General features: G+C 41.5%; 1 protein-coding gene across 2 annotated transcripts in view; it reads right to left on the reverse strand.

Annotated features, from left to right (window-relative positions):
- Positions 1-21330, reverse strand: part of RSRC1 (arginine and serine rich coiled-coil 1) — a 434403-nt gene that overhangs the window by 205532 nt on the left and 207541 nt on the right. For both annotated transcript variants that reach the window (XM_075340693.1, XM_075340692.1), the window contains exon 6: positions 11962-12013. In XM_075340693.1, the coding sequence (XP_075196808.1) occupies positions 11962-12013 (52 nt within the window). The remainder of the gene's footprint in view (positions 1-11961; positions 12014-21330) is intronic.

Here is a 21330-nt window from a genome sequence, read left to right on the forward strand (position 1 = left end):
TTTTTTTTCTTGCAGTTTCACTAATGGACTATTTTGGATTCAGTGGACTATGTCCTGATCAGCATGGGATCTTAATAAAAATAGTCAAAGAGGGACGGTGGTGAGGAGTGTTTAATTTTTTATTTTTTTTTTTTAAATAAAGTATTTTTATTTCTTGAATATTATTCAGTAAAGGTGAGGTCCTGTGCAATCCTGTGCAAGCCTAGATACAGTGCCTTGCGAAAGTATTTAGCTCCCTTGAATTTTTCAACCTTTTTACCACATTTCAGGCTTCAAACAAAGATAAAAATTTTAATGTTAAAAAGTTTAAAATAAGTAATACATTTTGTTCAACTTCACAATTGTTGTTGGTTCGTCACCATAACATTAAAATTTTTATCTTCATATTTGAAGCCTGAAACGTGGGGAAATGGTTGAAAAATTCAAGGGAGCCGAATCCTTTCGCAAGGCACTGTAGATCTACCGGGATCTTCTTCGTTGTTAACGTGACAGTATCAAGCGACTGGGGTTCTTTTTTTCCTCTTCACCTTGTTCCTTCTATTCTTCATGATGTCCCTCTTTAGTAATTGCTCTTTTCGTATCATGTGTCCGAAGTAGGCAAGTCATAGCTTGGTTATCACTGCTTCAAGTGATATGTCTAGCTTGATTAGTTCCAAAATGTATTCTTGTTTGTTCTCCTTGCCATCCGTGGTATTGATAACATCCAGCAGCACATTTTGATGGTGGTAAATTCTTTATCTGTCTTGTTTCTATATTGTCCAGGTTTATATCCATATGTTACCAGAGAGGTTCAGAGAGGTCTAGTGCGCATAACCGGAAGACGATGACGCTGGGCATTGAATAGCATGTTAGCACGCTCTGAAGAAGCCACATGTGGGATACTCTATTTCCCTGGCGAAACGCGCGTTTGTGGGTGTTGGGGGAACTTCTCTTCCCTGGGACACTGATGCTTGTTACTTTTCATATGCACTAGGCACTTTACATTAGTATGGATGGGAAACTATACTGAGACATGCACCCTTTTACCTGACTGTCTGTTGCACCAGGCATCTTACAATAGAATATATATGAGGGAATTATTTTGGGATATTGACCCTATATATAATTATTCCCTAGGTGTGCGTTCATTTTCTGAGAAATATGCATTTTTTGCACATTACCTTCATTCCTGATTTATGATTATGATCCCCATGATATTTACTAATAGAATGTTTTTGTGGCATATCATTATATGCTATCAACCTCTTCAGACAAAGGTGTCCCTCCATATGTTTTATGTCACATTTGTTGTTTTTATGTGTGTGCCATCCCTTTTTGCACAGAAAATAAAAAAATATCAAAACATGTATAGCTCCTGTTTGTATACACCGACAGAGGGTAGGGGCACAGTTTCATTGCAACCAATCACAGATGTTGTCACAGAGGGTGGGCGAGGGAATCCGTGAATATTCATAAGATTTAATAAGCGACATGGAAACAGTGTAGCAGTTGCGCACAAGGTCGTTAAGTACTTGTACAACTGTCCTGCTTTACTCCCAATTTTGCTGCCATTTTCAGCCTCCAAGCCCTTACTCCCACCATTTTATAGCATTTAAGTTCAGGTCCCCATAGACTTATATGGGGTTTAGTGTCCAGGCTCAAATTCCCAAGCTAAACCTTTTTTTTTTTTTTATAAAGTCCAGCCAAACCTGCTGAACCTGAACATCTGTGGGTTCGCCCATATCTACTTCTGAACTAATCTTTAATTTTCAAAACTTCCAATTTACATGTAAAATACAGTATGTATTCAATGAATACTGACAGATTTTCTGATTACCGAGATAGAAATTGATAGCTGGCGCTCACAAAGTTCTATGGAGAACTGTAACCATTGTTTCAGGAGAACTTGCAGCAGAATATCTGTGTATGCCTCTAGTTTCTCCCCTCCATACAATTTAAACAGCACCAACTGTCTTCTCCAATCCCAGTAATGGGAAAGTTTGTAGTTTTGTCAATAAATATAAAACACCTGTATTTTTAAAGACCACTTCAGTTTTAACCTCTTCACCCCCCAGGCAATTATCCATTTTTCGTTTTTTCCTCCCCTTCTTCCGAGAGCCATCACTTTTCTATTTTTCTATCAATACTGCCATATGAGGGCATGTTTCTTGCAAAACAAGTTGTACTGTTAAATACATTCATTTTACCAAATAGTGTAATGGAAAACTGGAAAAAAAATTCCAAGTGCGGTGAAATTGCAAAAAAAAAGTGCAATTCCACAATTGCTTTTTGTTTTTTTTTTTACTTATCATGTTCATTATATGGTCAAATTAATCTGGCAGTATCATTTCCCAAGTTGGTAAGAGTTCGTACATACCAATCATGTATAGTTTTTTTTTTTTTATTATTTACGTGGTGAAAATAAATTCAAAATTTGTCCCCAAAAAAAAAAAGAAAAAGAATTGCGCTTTTGTCGCCATTTTCCGAGAGCCATAACATTCTCATTTTTTGAGAGCTGGGGCTAAGTGAGGGGATATTTTTTGCATCTTGACTTGAAAATAGAACATGTTTGGGTAGATGCAATGTTTTGATTGCCTAATGTTGCAATCAACCCCCCCCCCCTCAAAAAAAGTAATTTTGCCATTTTGAATTTTTTTTCCGATACGCAGTTCATCAATCGGATTAATTTATTTTATATTTTGATATATTGGACATTCCTGATTATTTTTTAAAACTTATTTTTACTTTTTATTGTTTTTACTACTCCTCTTAAGGGACTTGAAGCTGGCACTGACCGACTGCTTCGCGCTGAACAGCAGAAATGCTGATCTCCTGTGAGTGCGGCACTCAACCGGCATTCACAAGAACTTCATCATGAGAGGGACATGAGTCATCAGCTGACCCCCGGCTGTCATAACAAGTCATCGGCACCCTGTGATCACTTCATAGAGCTGCTGATGGTGGCGGGAAACAGTGCGCTCCCTGCTGGTGTATGTTAAATCCCGCTGTTGCTTTAGCCTCATATTTTTAATTTTTACAAGGGTAAAAGTATAAAATGGACCCCATAAAATGTGCAATTTCAGGCAAAATCCCCTATGTGGTCAGAAACTACTGTTTGGGCACACAGCAAGACTGAGAAGGGAAAGAGCGCTACTTTATTTTACAACACAAATTTGCATGAAATAGATTGTGGACATCATATTGTATTTGCTGAGCCTCCGAGGTGCCAAAATAGAAGAAACATCACACAAATGACCCCATGGGGAAATTACACTGATCACAGAATTGATAATAGCAGAAACCGACCACATAATTTGTTATCCAAAAGTGTCGCGATCTACGCGTTTCAAGTACGTTCAGCACTCAATCATGATCATGGCTAACTGCGCTGAATGCTCTCGAAACGCGTAGATCGTGCCAATCTTGTGCTTTGTCTTGTTGTTTGATGCACTGTAATTGAACAAAAATAAAGAAAACCTTGTGTGTCTAAGAACCAGATCCCGAAAGTTTTTTCTTTACATAAGTCTTATATTCACCTACCAATGGATCCTGAGGAATCCGCAGTGCCCGGCAGAGCGGACCAACGTGGTGATGTCATCAGGCCAGGGCTCCACGTTCCCACCTCATCAGTTACTCGCCCCACTGTCCTGTAAACTGCAGGCCTAAAACGAACTGCAGTCTATAGAATGGAGAGCAGTTGTGCAGAGAGATCACTTTTCTTAATCACAGTGCTATGATTAAAAGCAGTTCTATGCTCGAAATGCATTGGCCGATGCTGTAATACTTTAATGTTGGAATAAAGTGATGTTTTATTCAAGAACACTATCCTGCCTGATATCTAACATTTCGGCATATGCAGAAGCTGGACACCTTTTTTTGTTTTCAATTTATTTAACTTGTTTCCAGTTCCCCTGTTAGACTTCTGTTTTTTTGCTGGGCAAATAGGACTGTGATGATGTCTTGTCCGTCAGAGACTGGAAAACTACAGTTCACAGAAGCGCCGTAAGCAGACAAGAGGTCACCAAACCACTGAAAGATGTGGCAGTAACAGTAAGGCATCACCACCACGATATCATGGGTGGTCAAGGATTCTTGATAGAAAATTAATCATATTTGCAACTTTTCTTATTTTACACACAGGGATAATGAGCCATCATATTGATTTTTGGGCATATTCAAACGTTTTTTCATCATTTAGCTCAAAATAGTGCACCAAAACAAAGTATGACTGTCAGAATGTCTCTTTACATTTTCACATAAAAACTATTTTCCTATCTGGAGTTCATTTATTACCCGTCCCATAACCTATGAAAGGCAAAGTCATTCTGCTTGAACTGTAAAGTGGGTCGCTGCCCGCCATCCAGGGGATCCTTACCTACAGTTAAGAATATGGTATAGATAGACTTTGAAATGTATGAAATCTTGAGGTTTTCCAGATGATTCTTTTGCACATAAATCAGCTTTATGTTCTGCATGTCTAAACCTTTTGTACTGTACAACTGAAAAGTGTCACAGGAATATACAAAGCTGGTCAGTGTTCTGCTGTCAGTCTCTATTTCATATTCAGTACCAGCTGCTGACTTGATCATTTTGCATATCTGGAGACAAAATAACCTGCTTAACTGAGCCGTCCTTAGACAAAAAAAAAATGGCATGCAAGAAAGTAAACCAATGATCCTATTAGTTCCAGCAGACTTAAATCAGAGGCTCGACGTATGTGGTCCTTCCAGACACATCTGTCATCATCCATTTTGATTCTGTAGTAAGAAGTCTCTTTTCCTTTATATGTTAGTTAGCGGAATACATTTGAATACTCTGCTGTTATCAGGTCCAAGTACATTATTCCCATTATACCAGAACATAGCTCATGCGCTGAGGATTCTGTGTGCTAGAAACTAGTAAGGAAAAAAACACGTAAATTTGATCGTCCCCCTGGAGAGAAACAAGCAGTAAGTGTAAAGTACACACATTGCTCCCAAAACTTTATTCCTTTAGTATAAGTAATAAATGTATAGATGTTCCATAAGGAAACAATATAATTTCTAATTGTAATCTATAATATAATAATACGATGTGACAACATTACTGTACGACATGCCATTATTCCAGGGAGAATGGCCGTGAGCACAGACTCTGTACTGTTCTATAATGAAGTCTCATGAACAGCTTTACTAACACCCAAGTGGATTGGCAAGTGACAGAAGCTCAGCTAAATCCTCTGTTTACACTGGAGATTAGCAGGGTAGGGCTTGGGAAGCAAACTGAGCTGTCCATGGTCAAGGGAACCTGCTCCCTGTCAGCCCGTAGGGCACAGAGACAAAGCCGGGTCCAGGTAGGAAGTGACCCATAAACCTATCCCTACCAAGGATTTATTCAAAGCCAGTCTGCCTCATAGAATCTCCATATGACCATTAACTGGCCTGCAAGGCCTGCCAGGAGGCCTAATTACAGGTCTACAGAGCCCAATAACAAAGGCTGAAGAGATTTAGTCGAGGGATGATCTGCTTTATACTGACTTGAGAGAGTCCATATAGAGGGAGTGAAATAAAGAGGTTTAGCAGACAATTTCCCCCAGGGATGCAGCATTATAAGCCGGGCAGGGAAACCAGCCCACTTCAGATGGGCTTAAAACATGCCACCCTCTCAAAATTAACATTCAGCCACGGCTTGCTTAACATCTGCTCAAACATGGGAAGTAGCTGTGATATTGTTAGCCTGAGCAGAAGAAGCTATTCTTGTAGAAAAATATTCAGAGATCTGAGTAAACGTGCAGCATTTTGTGGCTGAGCCTTTGACGACTCGTAAATGAACTGGGGGCTAGTGTGAATCCCCAATTAAGCCATGTTAGCTCACATGCACAGAAGTGTCAGTCTGCATACAAAGTCATGGGAAAACATGGCAGCCACACTTCTGTTATCCAATGTCAACAGAGTTTTTGCTCCTCTAAGCTCTCACATAACAGAGTCTCCCTTTTGTTTGTTGCTTTTTGTTAGTCCAATTTTGTAATTAATTAAACAATACAAAATGGGATGTAATTTCCACTTAGGATATCTTGGATAAACAGGCATGGACAACTGTATCACGTGCAGTAGTGAAGTAAAGTAGAGGGTCACTACATGATGTGGGGAGCCTAATAGCTGGGTGTCCCCATTCCCCAGAAGGGCAACTGCAGCTTACCTGGGCAAGAGATGCCCTCCAGGGCAGTGTGATGGTCCGGTCAATGTAATGCAGAAAAGCATGGGTTCTGGCATTAACGTGGGGTGATACTTTGACACATACCGAAACATTATTGCAAAACAACTAAGTCTCTTCATAATAAGACTAGATGTATTTTCTAATGGCAGGTTAATGCTCAATGGCACACTGCAAATAGGGATTAAAAATGGTTTGAAAAATATAACAAGATGCTTTAAGATGTATTGTTGACTCCTTAATAATCTGGCATTTGTGGGATGTACTAGTTCAACTTGTCAAGGTCCAACCTCACAACTTAAAGGGGTTGTCCACTACTCAGACAAACACTTGAGTAAAATAAGAAAACCTTCTGCTCATCACCTCACGCCACTGCAGCTCCTGTGCTACCTCTCGCTCCGATGACATTATGTCACAAGAGCGCTCCAGACAATCAGTGGCCTCGGTAGAGCTCCAGCATTTACTGTTTCATCAGAGTGGAAGTCTGCTGTAATGAAATATTGATGGACAGCAGCCCATGTCACGCTATGTCACGTGAGCACTGCAGCCAACGTCAGGTGACTTGGGCATTTAAGAAGTGGTTGGTCAAGTCGTGGAAAACTGCTTTAACGGACTTGAAATGTCCACTGTTAAAGTCTTGATCCTGCCTACCAGAGGCCATTTTCAGGGATCTTGCGGAGCCCCTTCATCTATGGAGTCAAGGCTATTTTAGAGACATGAAGGGAGGCAATAGATTGCATATTGAATTAATGTTGTGAATGATTAGTATACAACCATATACCAGAATCATCTTAACGAAACTTATGAGTTAAAAGCCAAATGCAAACAAGTAAATTTAAAATGGGCTCCCATGTATAGACATACAAAGAGCATGTATGTTATAGGCAACCACAATAAACACAATAAGTCACATAGAGCCCATTTACACATGTCTTCATCTCTGTTGGCTTCCCGACTACATTTGTCAGCAGTCTTTAACATTTGCAAAACCCGGCATACTTCACTAGGAATAAAAAAAAACACCAACTTGGATTGTCAAAAGGCTTGCTATCATGATGGTCACATGTCCGCTGTCTGTGTATTGGGAATGGATCGGTGTAACCAAGAATATACCGTTCCTGATCTGCAGCCACGTAGTCTGTGTACAACAAACTGCGATGAACGATGTTCTTCCTAAGAAAGTCGGTAACTTTTAAACAATTTGAGCTACAGCAGTTTTTTAGACCTATAGATAGACCTATAGCTGGGATGACTTGGGAAAACCTGCACTCTCAGGGAGCTGGACCTGATGGCCCTTGAGGTCCCTTCCAACTCTACCATTCTGTGATTCTAGTTAAGAAAGTGCTATCTTTTTCTACCCATGCAGATCAATAAGCCCTGTGCCCCATGACCCAGTGATTATGTCACTAGTTGTCCTTCTTAGGACCGCATTTCGTAAATCCTAAACACCGACCAAGAGTAAGACCACACAACACCTGCTGTTTTGAAATGTTCTGACTTATTTATCTAGCCATCAAAATTAGGCCCTTGACAAAGTTATCCAGATCCTCACGCTTGTCTATTTTACCTGCTTACAACACTCAAATGTCAAAAACAGACTATTCGCATGGTGCATGAAAGATCCCACCCCTTGACAGGTACAGTTACACTGTAATGAATATAAGTATATATTTAGTGTGCACAATATATATATATTCATATATGTACACACAGTGTAAAACCTTGCTAAATAAATCCACAGTCTTAACTTCAGATTGTTTTGAAGCATTAAGGTATCAAAATATTTTAAAATATTGCTTAAAATCCAAAGCACTGAGGCCAAAATGATATATATCTCATTGTATTTTTAATACATTTCAAGGTGTTAAATTAGAGAAATGAGGGGTGACAGCTATGTGAACAATAAACAAATTGTTCTTTTTGAGGGCCGGGCTGTCACATCTACTTTATAATTATACGCTTCAAAAGCATATTAAAGATATGGAGAATAATGCATATATTTGAAACTGAGAAATATAACGCTATTTGGAAACTTTATTGGAAAAGATGGGAATATTTTCTAGAGCTACCACTACACAATCTTACTTTAACAGGGATTTAAAGAAGTATAATAAAATTGGTATATTCAAGTATAATAAACTAATGTTCGATGGTATGAAGGAAGAGACTGGAGTGTGAGTACAGAGGTAGGAGCACAAATTATCCATTTGATTTTTTTATTTTAATTTCTTGTAAGTACTCTACATTTATGGTAGGACTTGATGAAAATTGAACTAACAATCTTTGTTACTTTGGGTAGCTATACACGATCAATCTATTGATACAGAACATGAAGGTACTTTGACATACATAGTAATTTTTTTAAAAAAAGGGTTAATTGTCATTTATCCCCATGAAATCGTCTGCAAGAAAATAAAGCAGATTGTATACTGTATTGCAGGCTGCATCACAGAGCCGGAATGGGAGTGGTGATGTATCTTTGCATCAGTCCACATCTTTTACATGGGGGGCAGCTTTGGCCCCAATAGAATGCATTATAGCCATATTGTGCATGTATGTTATGTGGATCGCAACTTCACTTGTGTGCATGAGGCCTTAGTATGATATTGTACAACTGAATGCAAAGGATGTGTATGAATCGTTAACATCTCCTATAGAAAAAAAATCAAGATTGCAAAGCCTCTGGGAGTCAAGAATAGGGCTCCCATCAATACTAAGGTTATGGAAAAATAATAAGGCTCATGGAAATTCAATATGAAAGAAATAAAAATGTCATTAAATAAAATATTTAACAATGGCTTTATAAGGGCTATTCTCACAATTGCAGCTTAGAAGTGCTCTGCACCCCAGCGCCTCTTGCTTACCAAGGGGCAGGGATCTCCTAAGTAATTGACAATTTTGGTCAGGGACAAGTTCGCACTACGGGGCCAAACTGTGAATTGCCCAATGCAGCGAGCAGAGGCAACTCTGTCTTTGCTTCATCAAAAGAGCATAGGGGCACATACTCCGGACAGCTTCAGAGCAGCGTTTACAAGCATTATAGAAAAGACCTGGTACATGCTGTGCTCCTAGCCAAGGAGATGGGCCCCAATTCTTGAGAATGGAGAGAATTTTTAACAACAGGTAAACTGCTAAGATCCTTGTTTTTACCATTTATCATCTTGAGAATAACCCTTTAAGGAAAGTTATCAAAACCGTCAGGAAGATTTTTCATTCATACGTTTGGGAAAGTAATGTTGCAATCTTTGTGAAAGCTGCAGTTGCAATATGAGAGTTCACTTGTATAATATTAAAATGCCCCACAATGAAAAATGTGTAAATAGGTCTTGTACTTTTGTGACAGAAATTATAAAGAAAAATTGTAGTAGGGCCCCCACTTTCTACGTGTTATTTATTAATAAGGTGTGATCTCAGGTGTCAGAGAGGCCTTCAAGCCCCTTCAGGTTCCAGGGCTCAGATTTAAAGGGAATCTGCCAATAGGATCAACCCTTCTAAGTCGTCTATATGGGCCTGCAAGTCATAGGAAGCGGAATACAATTGTAGCTTGATATATAAGATCTGATGTCTTATTCCAGAGAAATCTAGGTTTTTATTATATGTAAATGAGCTGTCAAAATGTAAAGGCCAGACATAAATCTTGTTGAGAATCTGCTGCCTCCATAACTTATTTAAAATGAAAGGGGAAGTTACAATTATGAGACATGTAGATCAGGAGAGAAGACTCTCAGTCATTTTATGTCTCACGCTGAAGACTTCCCTTTCCACTTAATAAAAAGGGATATTAAATTGATATTAAACTGCCCCATTATCTTGTTAGTGATGCAATGGGCATCACTAACATGTTTTTGCCAAACAGAACTTCCCGTATTTATCTTCAAAAAATAAACGAAAAAACAACACTTTTTATGATCAGGTTATGCATTACATACATTTTGCATAGTCATAGGGGTGGCGCTTGCCTTCGGTTCAATTATGGTCAGGCTCTGTCTTCAAATTATGCACACTCCCCTCTGTAACACTCGCGGCCGATATAACGATATACAGGCAGTGAGCGGGATTAGTGAGCCCACTGTACCACAGGGAAGGCCCAGGCTTACTCCTTAGTGGGAGGGACTTAACTAAGTGCCCACCACAAGGTGGACACCATGTACCACTCCCAGGGCAGTGATCGGGAGTGACGTTAGCTGACCCCAGGATAGTGACGAACTCAGGTATAGGCGGGATGACTGAGGCAGGCTGGAGTGGTGGGTACGGACAGTAATGGCAGGCACAGCAGCGTTGACAGACTGGTACGAAAAGTCAGGTACTGGAGACAAACACAGGGATTACAGGACAGGAGCTCAGGACCTGACAACTAGGTAGGTAGCAGACTGGAGACTGACTGACTAACTAACTAGAGGCGCTGCGCAGGCACCTCCCCTAATTGGAGGATGCTACAAATACACTGTGTCTCTCAGACTTTCCTGGAAACTGCACACCTGCTCTTTAAGAGGAGGGCCGAAGTGCGTGTACATCTTAGGTGTGCTGGTCATGTCATTCTCTGTGTCTGCATGATGAAATAAAGACTTGATTCTTTGCCTGAAGAGCTGGACATCCTTTCTTCTTACACATCTTAGGTGCACTCACTCCCGGGGAACCCTGTGTGGCATGTACAGGGCCCGGGAGGTGAAGCAAGCAGCAGCAAACGTGGATGTCAGTGGTAAATCTGAGCAGTATGCAACCCGGCCGGTGCGGTGAGTAAGTCTGTGTCTTTGCAGAGACACCGGTGCTACACCCGCATTGTGACTGATTCCCGGAGCATGCATACACATGAAATTAATATGATGATGTACACCCATATCCAGGGAGCATGCTCCAGGCTTTATCACATCTCCTTGGGAGCGTGCATGCTAAGTGCCTCTCTGTGCTCTTGCCGCTCTGCTCTGAGAAGAAAGAAGGACACGCAGAGCACATGCATGGGCAGTTGAGGGGCAGTGCGCAAGCGTGGAATTCAATAGCAGGTTGCCGTGACGGCGGGCCAGTCACAGCAATCAATCACAATGTGTGGGGCGTGCACAATGTAAAGACAGAGCCTGACTGACCTTGACTGAAAAAAGGCGTGACTGGTTGCCTTTTAAAGCTCATTTACATATTAGGAGGAAATATTTGGATTTCTCTGGAATAAGATATCGGATTGCAGATTTCAAGGTACCACTTTCTTCAATGTTTTATGACCTACATGCTCCTATCGATAGCTTAGGAGGGTTGATCCTACTAACAGATTCCCTTTAAGTGCTACCTCTGCACCCCAAAAGCTACGGTCCTGTTCAGAGCAACCACATGGCTCCTATAGGTTACCGAGATGTCTTTGCATAATCAAGTTTCAGAACTTTCACAGATATCTACTCCGATCTTATACAAATATATCAGCAAAACCGTTCCTACATTACCCTTCAGCTCAGACCTGCTGCAGAAAGTAGAAATAAAAAGGGTCTAGTTTCCAGCATCCACCTTCTGCAAGTTACTTATTCTTTCAAGTTGTGAAAATGATCAGCTACTTATTGGCGACTTTTGTATGTATTTCAGCCTATATAATTGCTATACCAAAAAAGAATGCAAATAATTGTTACTTTCTGCTGTCATTGTTCTTGCAAATGAGTTTCTTTTCTTTTTAAAATAATGATACAAATAGACTTTGCAGCAGTGCCAGTGCATAATACAGCCTTATAATGAGGTGTGTTACAGAATGTAGTTTCGGCTCGGTAATTATTTCAGGCTCACAAATGTAAACCTTCATCTACCATCACTCACCAGCAGCTTGGAGAACCATCTGCAGCGTTGCTTTGGCCTGTTCAGCAGGAGACTAAAAACAAAGACAAAAAGCATATTTACCATACATTATGGTACTAATCAAAGGCATAGTGTTTTATACAGAAGACACCGCACTGAGATAGACCAAAACATCTATAAAAGAACATATCCCTTCTAATTTCTATGCAATATCCAATATTTGAAAAGACATTCACTATTAGGCAACCTCCCTATGTTTTAGCCCCAACCTATGCTGCCACTATTACATTTAATTGTTAGGACGCTCTTACTTCTATCCAATGTAAATTACTGCACGCCTCTCTTACTAGTATTTATCTGCTAAAAAGAAAGTCAATGAATTCAACAGAACAGAGGTAAAATGTAGCAAAATCTTAATTACATTATTCATTTAAATGACTAAATGTACCTACATTTTATAAAATTACAGATATTCTAATTCAGCATGAAAAAAGATTATATACACACTAGTAAACAAGCAATCAACCAACAAAACTGCAAACAGGACATTATTTGTTGGAAAGATAACCCCTTCATTATGATATCTTGCTTTAGTGAACTTTCACAGTTTGTTTAAAATTACTGAAAATAAAGAACACCACTAATTGGTAATAACTACACATAATGAAAACGGGAATAATGTGGTTAAAATTAACAAATTAGAATTATTGGAAAAAACACATTTTGCAGTATTTCTACCATTGTCCTATTTTTTTATGAAATATTCTTAATTAGAGATTCTCCTATATAAAATGTACAGACGTTCTGTAAAATATGAGCTATTGACACAACATCATTATTTTACCATTCTTCATTTCTCTTAAATTCTGTGCTGATAAATTTCATACTCTAATGCCTAATTGGGCTGGAGCTCAGAACTCAATGGGCCCTATTCATCAAAGCTTTAACGCCAGAAGACTGAAAATCCAGCAACGCCTTGGACAAGTCTGAGTCAAGTCCCTGGCGGCTTCTCCCCATCCTGCTCCTTTAGACTGGCTGGTCTTTTCCGACGTGTGTATACAGTTAGGTCCAGAAATATTTGGACAGTGACACAATTTTCGCGAGTTGGGCTCTGCATGCCACCACATTGGATTTGAAATGAAACCTCTACAACAGAATTCAAGTGCAGATTGTAACGTTTAATTTGAAGGTTTGAACAAAAATATCTGATAGAAATTGTAGGAATTGTACACATTTCTTTACAAACACTCCACATTTTAGGAGGTCAAAAGTAATTGGACAAATAAACCAAACCCAAACAAAATATTTTTATTTTCAATATTTTGTTGCGAATCCTTTGGAGGCAATCACTGCCTTAAGTCTGGAACCCATGGACATCACCAAACGCTGGGTTTCCTCCTTCTTAATGCTTTGCCAGGCCTTTACAGCCGCAGCCTTCAGGTCTTGCTTGTTGGTGGGTCTTTCAGTCTTCAGTCTGGATTTGAGCAAGTGAAATGCATGCTCAATTGGGTTAAGATCTGGTGATTGACTTGGCCATTGCAGAATGTTCCACTTTTTTGCACTCATGAACTCCTGGGTAGCTTTGGCTGTATGCTTGGGGTCATTGTCCATCTGTACTATGAAGCGCCGTCCGATCAACTTTGCGGCATTTGGCTGAATCTGGGCTGAAAGTATATCCCGGTACACTTCAGAATTCATCCGGCTACTCTTGTCTGCTGTTATGTCATCAATAAACACAAGTGACCCAGTGCCATTGAAAGCCATGCATGCCCATGCCATCACGTTGCCTCCACCATGTTTTACAGAGGATGTGGTGTGCCTTGGATCATGTGCCGTTCCCTTTCTTCTCCAAATTTTTTTCTTCCCATCATTCTGGTACAGGTTGATCTTTGTCTCATCTGTCCATAGAATACTTTTCTAGAACTGAGCTGGCTTCATGAGGTGTTTTTCAGCAAATTTAACTCTGGCCTGTCTATTTTTGGAATTGATGAATGGTTTGCATCTAGATGTGAAACCTTTGTATTTACTTTCATGGAGTCTTCTCTTTACTGTTGACTTAGAGACAGATACACCTACTTCACTGAGAGTGTTCTGGACTTCAGTTGATGTTGTGAACGGGTTCTTCTTCACCAAAGAAAGTATGCAGCGATCATCCACCACTGTTGTCATCCGTGGACACCCAGGCCTTTTTGAGTTCCCAAGCTCACCAGTCAATTCCTTTTTTCTCAGAATGTACCCAACTGTTGATTTTGCTACTCCAAGCATGTCTGCTATCTCTCTGATGGATTTTTTCTTTTTTTTCAGCCTCAGGATGTTCTGCTTCACCTCAATTGAGAGTTCCTTAGACCGCATGTTGTCTGGTCACAGCAACAGCTTCCAAATGCAAAACCACACACCTGTAATCAACCCCAGACCTTTTAACTACTTCATTGATTACAGGTTAACGAGGGAGACGCCTTCAGAGTTAATTGCAGCCCTTAGAGTCCCTTGTCCAATTACTTTTGGTCCCTTGAAAAAGAGGAGGCTATGCATTACAGAGCTATGATTCCTAAACCCTTTCTCCGATTTGGATGTGAAAACTCTCATATTGCAGCTGGGAGTGTGCACTTTCAGCCCATATTATATATATAATTGTATTTCTGAACATGTTTTTGTAAACAGCTAAAATAACAAAACTTGTGTCACTGTCCAAATATTTCTGGCCCTGACTGTACATACACACACACACACACACGTTAAAAGCCGTGTACGTTCACCAATGTTGTGCCTTTAAAAAAATGGCTGTACTAGATATGAAGAAAAGCTGGCGAACACAACAGTGAAATAATGTTTGAAAAACAAATTTCCTTTAGCCTTGAGATGCCTTTGAAATATTGCACAGTCCGTGAGTCGTTCAAGAAGTCTTATGTTATAAAAGCTCCAGAAAATATTATATCTTTTTACATAAATATATATATTGCCTTCCACATATAAAACATTTTAAAGTTAAACTTCAAAAGCCAACAAAGCGATATGAGACTACATGTTCTTCATTTGTGTAAAATACTGCAGCAGAATGTACCTTTTTCTGGCTTTAATCTAAAGCTTATCTTCGTCTACACTATGGAAATGCTAAAGCAGTTAACCAAAGGTGAAATATTACATGAAACTGAAGACATCGATATACACAAAAAACCCTATGCAGTATTAAAAGTTTAAAAACTTCTTGCATGCAAAATCACAACATTCTTTAAAAAAAAATACCTCCACAAATAGCCAACCAGTTATGATAAATATTTGCCCTTGTCCAAATCAAAGTCAGAATGGTTGGTTGTACAATCCTTTTTAAAGTTTCAGCCCCAGATATTAAAATGAGCATTTTATGAATCACGCATTAATGCTCATTTTAATATCAGGATTGCGCAGCCATTCAAACATGGCCCTTCAAAGTGATTATACCAGCCCCTTCAGGTCTAAAGGTGGCTTTACACACTGCGACATCGCAAACGACATCGCTGTAACGTCACCGGTTTTGTGACGTAATAGTGACCTCCCCAGCGACATTGCAGTGTGTGAAACACATCAGCTACCTGGCCGCTGCTGTGAAGTTGTGATCGCTACAAATCGTTCAGGACCATTCTTTGGTCCTTTGTTTCCCGCTGTGCAGCATGATCGCTAGAAAGTTTCAGTGTGTAAAGGGGACTTAAAACACTGGAAACGAGTGATGTGTCACAATATCTGTCAATCACTATTCTCTGTCAGTCGGTCTCTCCCTCTCGGTCTCTATTCTCTCTCTGTCGGTCCGTCACTATCTCTGTCCCTCTCTCACAGTCTGTCGGTCATTTTCCCCTCCTCTCTCATACTCACCGATCCCCGATGCGGCGCTGCACGGCATTCACACTGCTGCGGCGGCTTTTACTATTTTGAAAAAGCCGGCCGCTCATTAAACAATTTCGTATTCCCTACTTTCCCCGCCCACAGGCGCCTATGATTGGTTGCAGTGAGACACGCCACATTGGACGTTTTGTTGTATGAACCTAGTCAATTGAAACGTGTGACATCCCTCATACGATTGTGATGTCTGAGGCTATGTGCGCAGGTGTGCGCTCTGCACCGCAGCTTAAAAAAGGTCCGCTTCAGAGCGCAGCTGAAAAGCAGCGTTCTGAAGCGCCTCACAATGTCTGTCATTCACTAATCTCTGTCAGTCGGTCACTATCTCTGTCCCTCTCTCTCTGTCCATGTCGGGCTATCCCTCTTACCCCCTCTCTCATACTCACCGATCCCCGGCGCAGCGCTGCACGGCATTCACATTGCTGCGGCGGCTTTTGCTATTTTGAAAAAGCCGGCCGCTCATTAAACAATTTCGTATTCCCTACTTTCCCCGCCCACAGGCGCCTATGATTGGTTGCAGTGAGACACACCCCCACGCTGAGTGACAGGTGTCTCACTGCACCCAATCACAGCAGCCGGTGGGCGTGTCTATACTGTGCAGTGAAATAAATAATTTAAAAAACCAGCGTGCGGTCCCCCCCAATTTTAATACCAGCCAGATAAAGCCATATGGCTGAAGGCGGGTATTCTCAGGATGGGGAGCTCCACGTTATGGGGAGCCCCCCAGCCTAACAATATCAGTCAGCAGCCGCCCAAAATTGCCGCATACATTATATGCGACAGTTCTGGGACTGTACCCGGCTCTTCCCGATTTGCCCTGGTGCGTTGGCAAATCGGGGTAATAAGGAGTTATTGGCAGCCCATAGCTGCCAATAAGTCCTAGATTAATCATGTCAGGCGTCTCCCCGAGAAACCTTCCATGATTAATCTGTAAATTACAGTAAATAAACACACACACATGAAAAAATCATTTATTAGAAATAAAAAACACAAACAAATTCCCTCATCACCAATTTAATCAGCCCCAAAAAGCCCTCTATGTCCGGCGTAATCCAGGATGGTCCAGCGTCGCTTCCAGCTCAGCTGCATGCAGGTGACAGGAGCAGCAGAAGACACCGCCGCTCCTGTCACCTCCACGCAGAAACTGAGGTGAGTAGCGCGATCAGCTGAGCTGTCACTGAGGTTACCCACGGCCACCGCTGGATCCAGTGACAGCGGGTAACCTCAGTGACAGCTCAGCCGATCGCGCGGCTGTCTTCATTAGCTGAGTGGAGCTGACAGGAGCGGCGGTGTCTGCTGCAGCTCTTGTCACCTGCATGCAGCTTAGCTGGAAGCGACGCTGGAGGTCCGTGGATTACGCCGGACATGGAGGGCTTTTTGGGGCTGATTAAATTGGTGATGAGGGAATTTGTTTGTGTTTTTTATTTCTAATGAATGATTTTTTCAGTTGTGAATGCCGTGCAGCGCCGTGCCGGGGATCGGTGAGTATGAGAGGAGGAGAAAATGTCCGACAGACTGTGAGAGAGGGACAGAGATAGTGACGGACCGACAGAGAGAGAATAGAGACCGACTGGCAGAGAATAGTGATTGACAGATATTGTGACACATCACTCGTTTCCAGTGTTTGACTCGCTGTTGCGTCGTTGGCCAGGTTTGCCTGTTTGACAGCTCACCAGAGACTCACCAGAGACTTTGTAGCGATCCCGGCCAGGTTGGGATCGCTGGTGGGATCGCTGAAAGTCTCAGTGTGTAAAGGGGCCTTAAGTAATAATGTACTGGGTAATTTAGTAAAAGATCTGCTTTACTGGTATCTAATCCTAAATCAATACATTTGGTTAGATAAAGGAAGACAATAAATGCACAACAGGTATGAGCTGGTAGTAGATTAATTAGGCCTCAAGTAGACCCTGAGTTCCAAAGACCACTAGAGGGGTTATCAAGCCTTTAAAGGGGTTGTCAAGGTTTGGGCCAAAAATCTGTAGTCACTATCAAAATAGTGTCAACTAAATATATGTTATTTACATGTACTATTACTTACTGCTGGGTGTGTGTTCCTGTTGGTTTTATCCCATGTTATATTTGATAATGGCCCAACAGTTGTGCTGGCCCCTTTCTTCAGTTTTGCTTTAGTTTATTGTACTTTGTACATATCAGTGGTATGGTTCCCCCCTTCCGGGCTGTGCATTTAGTCTTTATACTGTAGCTTTCCTCAGACAGCTGTGTTTGAACAGTCAGACTGATTTGCCCCTGTCTATTTTGAGGCCTGCTCGCATATAGAGGTGAGCTACAAGAGTTGGGGTCCATCCTGATTAGGTAGATCTTGTCAGGGTGGGATGGCTTTTATGCTTTTTTGATCAAAATAGCATCAACTACTGTAAGTAGCCTATGTTATTTACATGTACTATTACTATTTACTTACTGCAGGGTAATTGCTCATGCTATTTTTATACTAGGCTATATTTGTTAATGTGCATTTACACATTGCACTTATACCAACATGTGTTCCAGCTCATTTCTTTGGTTTCACTATAAGACTGGAGACAGTGGAATGGAATCGTGACAATGCTGTAACAACTCCCACAACGTTAACTGTATGTATGCGACTTGTATGCTTACGGTCACATGAAGACTAGTAGCATTCAGCTTCCCTCAATAGAAGAGAACTGAGAGAAGTGGGATGAGACTAGTCTGCACTTGACCAAAAGTATGCAAATCGCTTACAAGTGGTCCATGGCCTGTGTGCAATGGGCAAACGTTTCAGTCACATGACCTTGTTCTTAGCCAAGGAGAGACTACAGACTGGTGTAGCCTGATGTGGCAATTTACCAAATAATTTGCCAAAAAATGCCAATTGTGTACTTACCATACCTTACTGTATTTGGTCATGATTCGGCAGTCTGCACTCACACTCATATTGACACTTCTTTGTACTCTAATTTTTATGTTCCCTTTACGCTTTCTTTTGCAAAGGTTTAAATAGGGTAAATTCATGAATAGGAAAGAATAAAAAGGGTTTGGCCAAGACTTGTATAGTGATAAAGTATCCAATATCAGATCAGTAGGAACCAATACCTAGTACCCCTACCATTCAGCTGTTGGAGGTCCTGCTGCAGTCGGATGTAGACAGTGTATGGAGGCAGAACAGCACGGCTCTGTATACTCTGTAGTGGCTACTCTAGGGAACTGAAGCTTAGATCCAATTCTCTTAAGCAGTAATGTGCAAACGTTTTAGGAAGATGGGGGAAAAATTCTGCAAGAATACTACTATCAATAAAAGAATTGCTAATAATGTACTTTATCAACTTACAAAAAAAAGTGAAAAACAGAGGAATGTAAATGAAATCAACATTTGGTGTGACCACCAAATGCCTTCAAAATAGCATAAATTATATCAGAACATTTGTATACAGATTTTGAAGGAACTCGACAGGGAGGCTGTTCCAATCATCTTCAAAAATTAACACACATGTTCTGTGAATTTAGGCAAGAGGAAATCCTTCTGTATCTTTGTGTAATCCCAAATAAACTCGATAATGCTGAGATCAGAACTTTGTGGGGTCAATATCATCACTTCCAGGACTCCTTGCTCTTCTTTACATTGAATATTTGGGTTGCTGTCTTGCTGTTTGGTGTCATTGTGCTCTTGCAGAATAAATGTGAAGCCGATCAACCGCCTTGATTATGTTGTTTAATGATGAATAAGTATCTACAATTCTTAGCATTGAGGACACAAAATGGGCAACATTGAGGACCACAGATGCAGAAGTTGGCACGCCAAAGTAATTTAGAGCAGCAGATGAAAGGTACATCACGTTTTCTTCCCTTCAAAATCAGAACGTGTCTAGCAGTGAGTTCAGCTAAGAACTGGAAGTAACCATTGGGACCCGTCTACAGTTTGGAGAAGTTTGGCCAGAAGTGATCTTCATAGAAGAATTAAATACAAGACGATACCTTCAACAAAGAAACAATGGCAAGTAATTCAAATATGAACAAAACATAGGAACTTGTGTACAAAAAATGAGTGCAGAGGCTCCGGATGGATGAGTCAACTGTCTTCTGTTACAGCCAAAGGATTGCAGAGTGGTACAATAATGGGGGTCTACAGGCAGCAGTGAAGCATGATGGAGGTGCCATGCAAGCTTGGGGCTGCATTCCAGCAAATGCATTTGGAATTTGGTCAAGATTAATGGCGTCCACAATGCTGAAAAACACAGGGAGATAATTAGCCATTATTCAATACCATCAGGGAGGCGTCTCATGTCTGCAAATTTATTCTGCAGCTGGACGACAAAATCAAACATACTCGTACAATGTCATAAAAACTATCTTCAGTGTATAAAAGCACAAAGTCTTGGAAGTGATGATATGGCCACCACAGAGCCCTGATCTCAACATCATCAATGCGGTATGGAAATAAAAATAAAACACAGAAGGATTTGTACAAGCCTACATCCACACAAGATATATTATTAGGTGTCCAAGATATTTGGAACAACCTCCCTGCAAATTTCCTTCAAAAACTATGTATATGTCTACCTAGAACAATTCATGCTTTGTTACGGTTTAACCCCATAGCGACGGCCTAACGTCTCAAGACGTCGGAAAAACAGGGTACTTATTCTGTTCCGACGTCTTGAGACGTCAGGCCGGAAAAAGCTTGTAGCGCCCCCCAGTGACGAAAAATCTCGGGGGTTTCAGCTACCGGAGGTAGCTGAGACCCCCAAGATTATGAATCGGGGTGTTTTTTTTGGACCCCGTTAATGCGATCGCCGGTATACACCGTATACCGGCGACAACATTAAAAAAAAAAAAATGGCCGGTAAAATTGATTTATTTCTCATCTGACGTGATCAAACATGTCAGATGAGAAATAAATATAATCCTCTAGTGCCCCCAAAGCCCCCGGTACCGGAGAGTCCCCCCACCACCCCTACCCCCCCTCCGGAAAATCCAAGATGGCGCCGACGCGCGCTGAAAACTGCAGCCGCCGCCGGCTCTGCATTCATTTCCCTCCGATCTGAAATGATCAAACATTTCAGATCGGAGGGAAATGTCCTCCCCCTGACCCCTCCTCCGGGCCACCGGAGATCTCTGGTCCCCGGAGCCCCCTCCGGTTCTCCAGAGCCGCCTCCCCCCTCCCCCCTCCCCCCTCCCCCTCCGGAGCGTGGAAAATGGCGGCCGCATTCATCCTACTCTTTCTGCCGCATGTGACACGTCACATGCGGCAGAAAGTTGTCCCCAGGTCCCCCCCGTCACCCTCCGTCACCCTCCGTCACCCCCCCCAGCCCCCGGTCATACGTTACCTGTCTGCTGGTGCTCCGGCCCCGCGATCACGCCGCCTCCTTCTCTTGAATGCTGGCGGCGCATGCGCAGACAGCGGCTGTCAGCTGGATCCCTGCAAGCAGGGATCCTGCTGACGTCGCTGATGCACAGGCTCCACTGTGGACCGGGGGAGGGTGAGTGCAGTGATCTGCAGCCACACTCCTCACATGGAGAGGCTGCTGTTCCAGAAAATGGGGG

The sequence above is a fragment of the Anomaloglossus baeobatrachus genome, chromosome 3 (genome assembly GCF_048569485.1).
Source record: "Anomaloglossus baeobatrachus isolate aAnoBae1 chromosome 3, aAnoBae1.hap1, whole genome shotgun sequence".
Lineage (NCBI taxonomy): Eukaryota > Metazoa > Chordata > Amphibia > Anura > Aromobatidae > Anomaloglossus > Anomaloglossus baeobatrachus.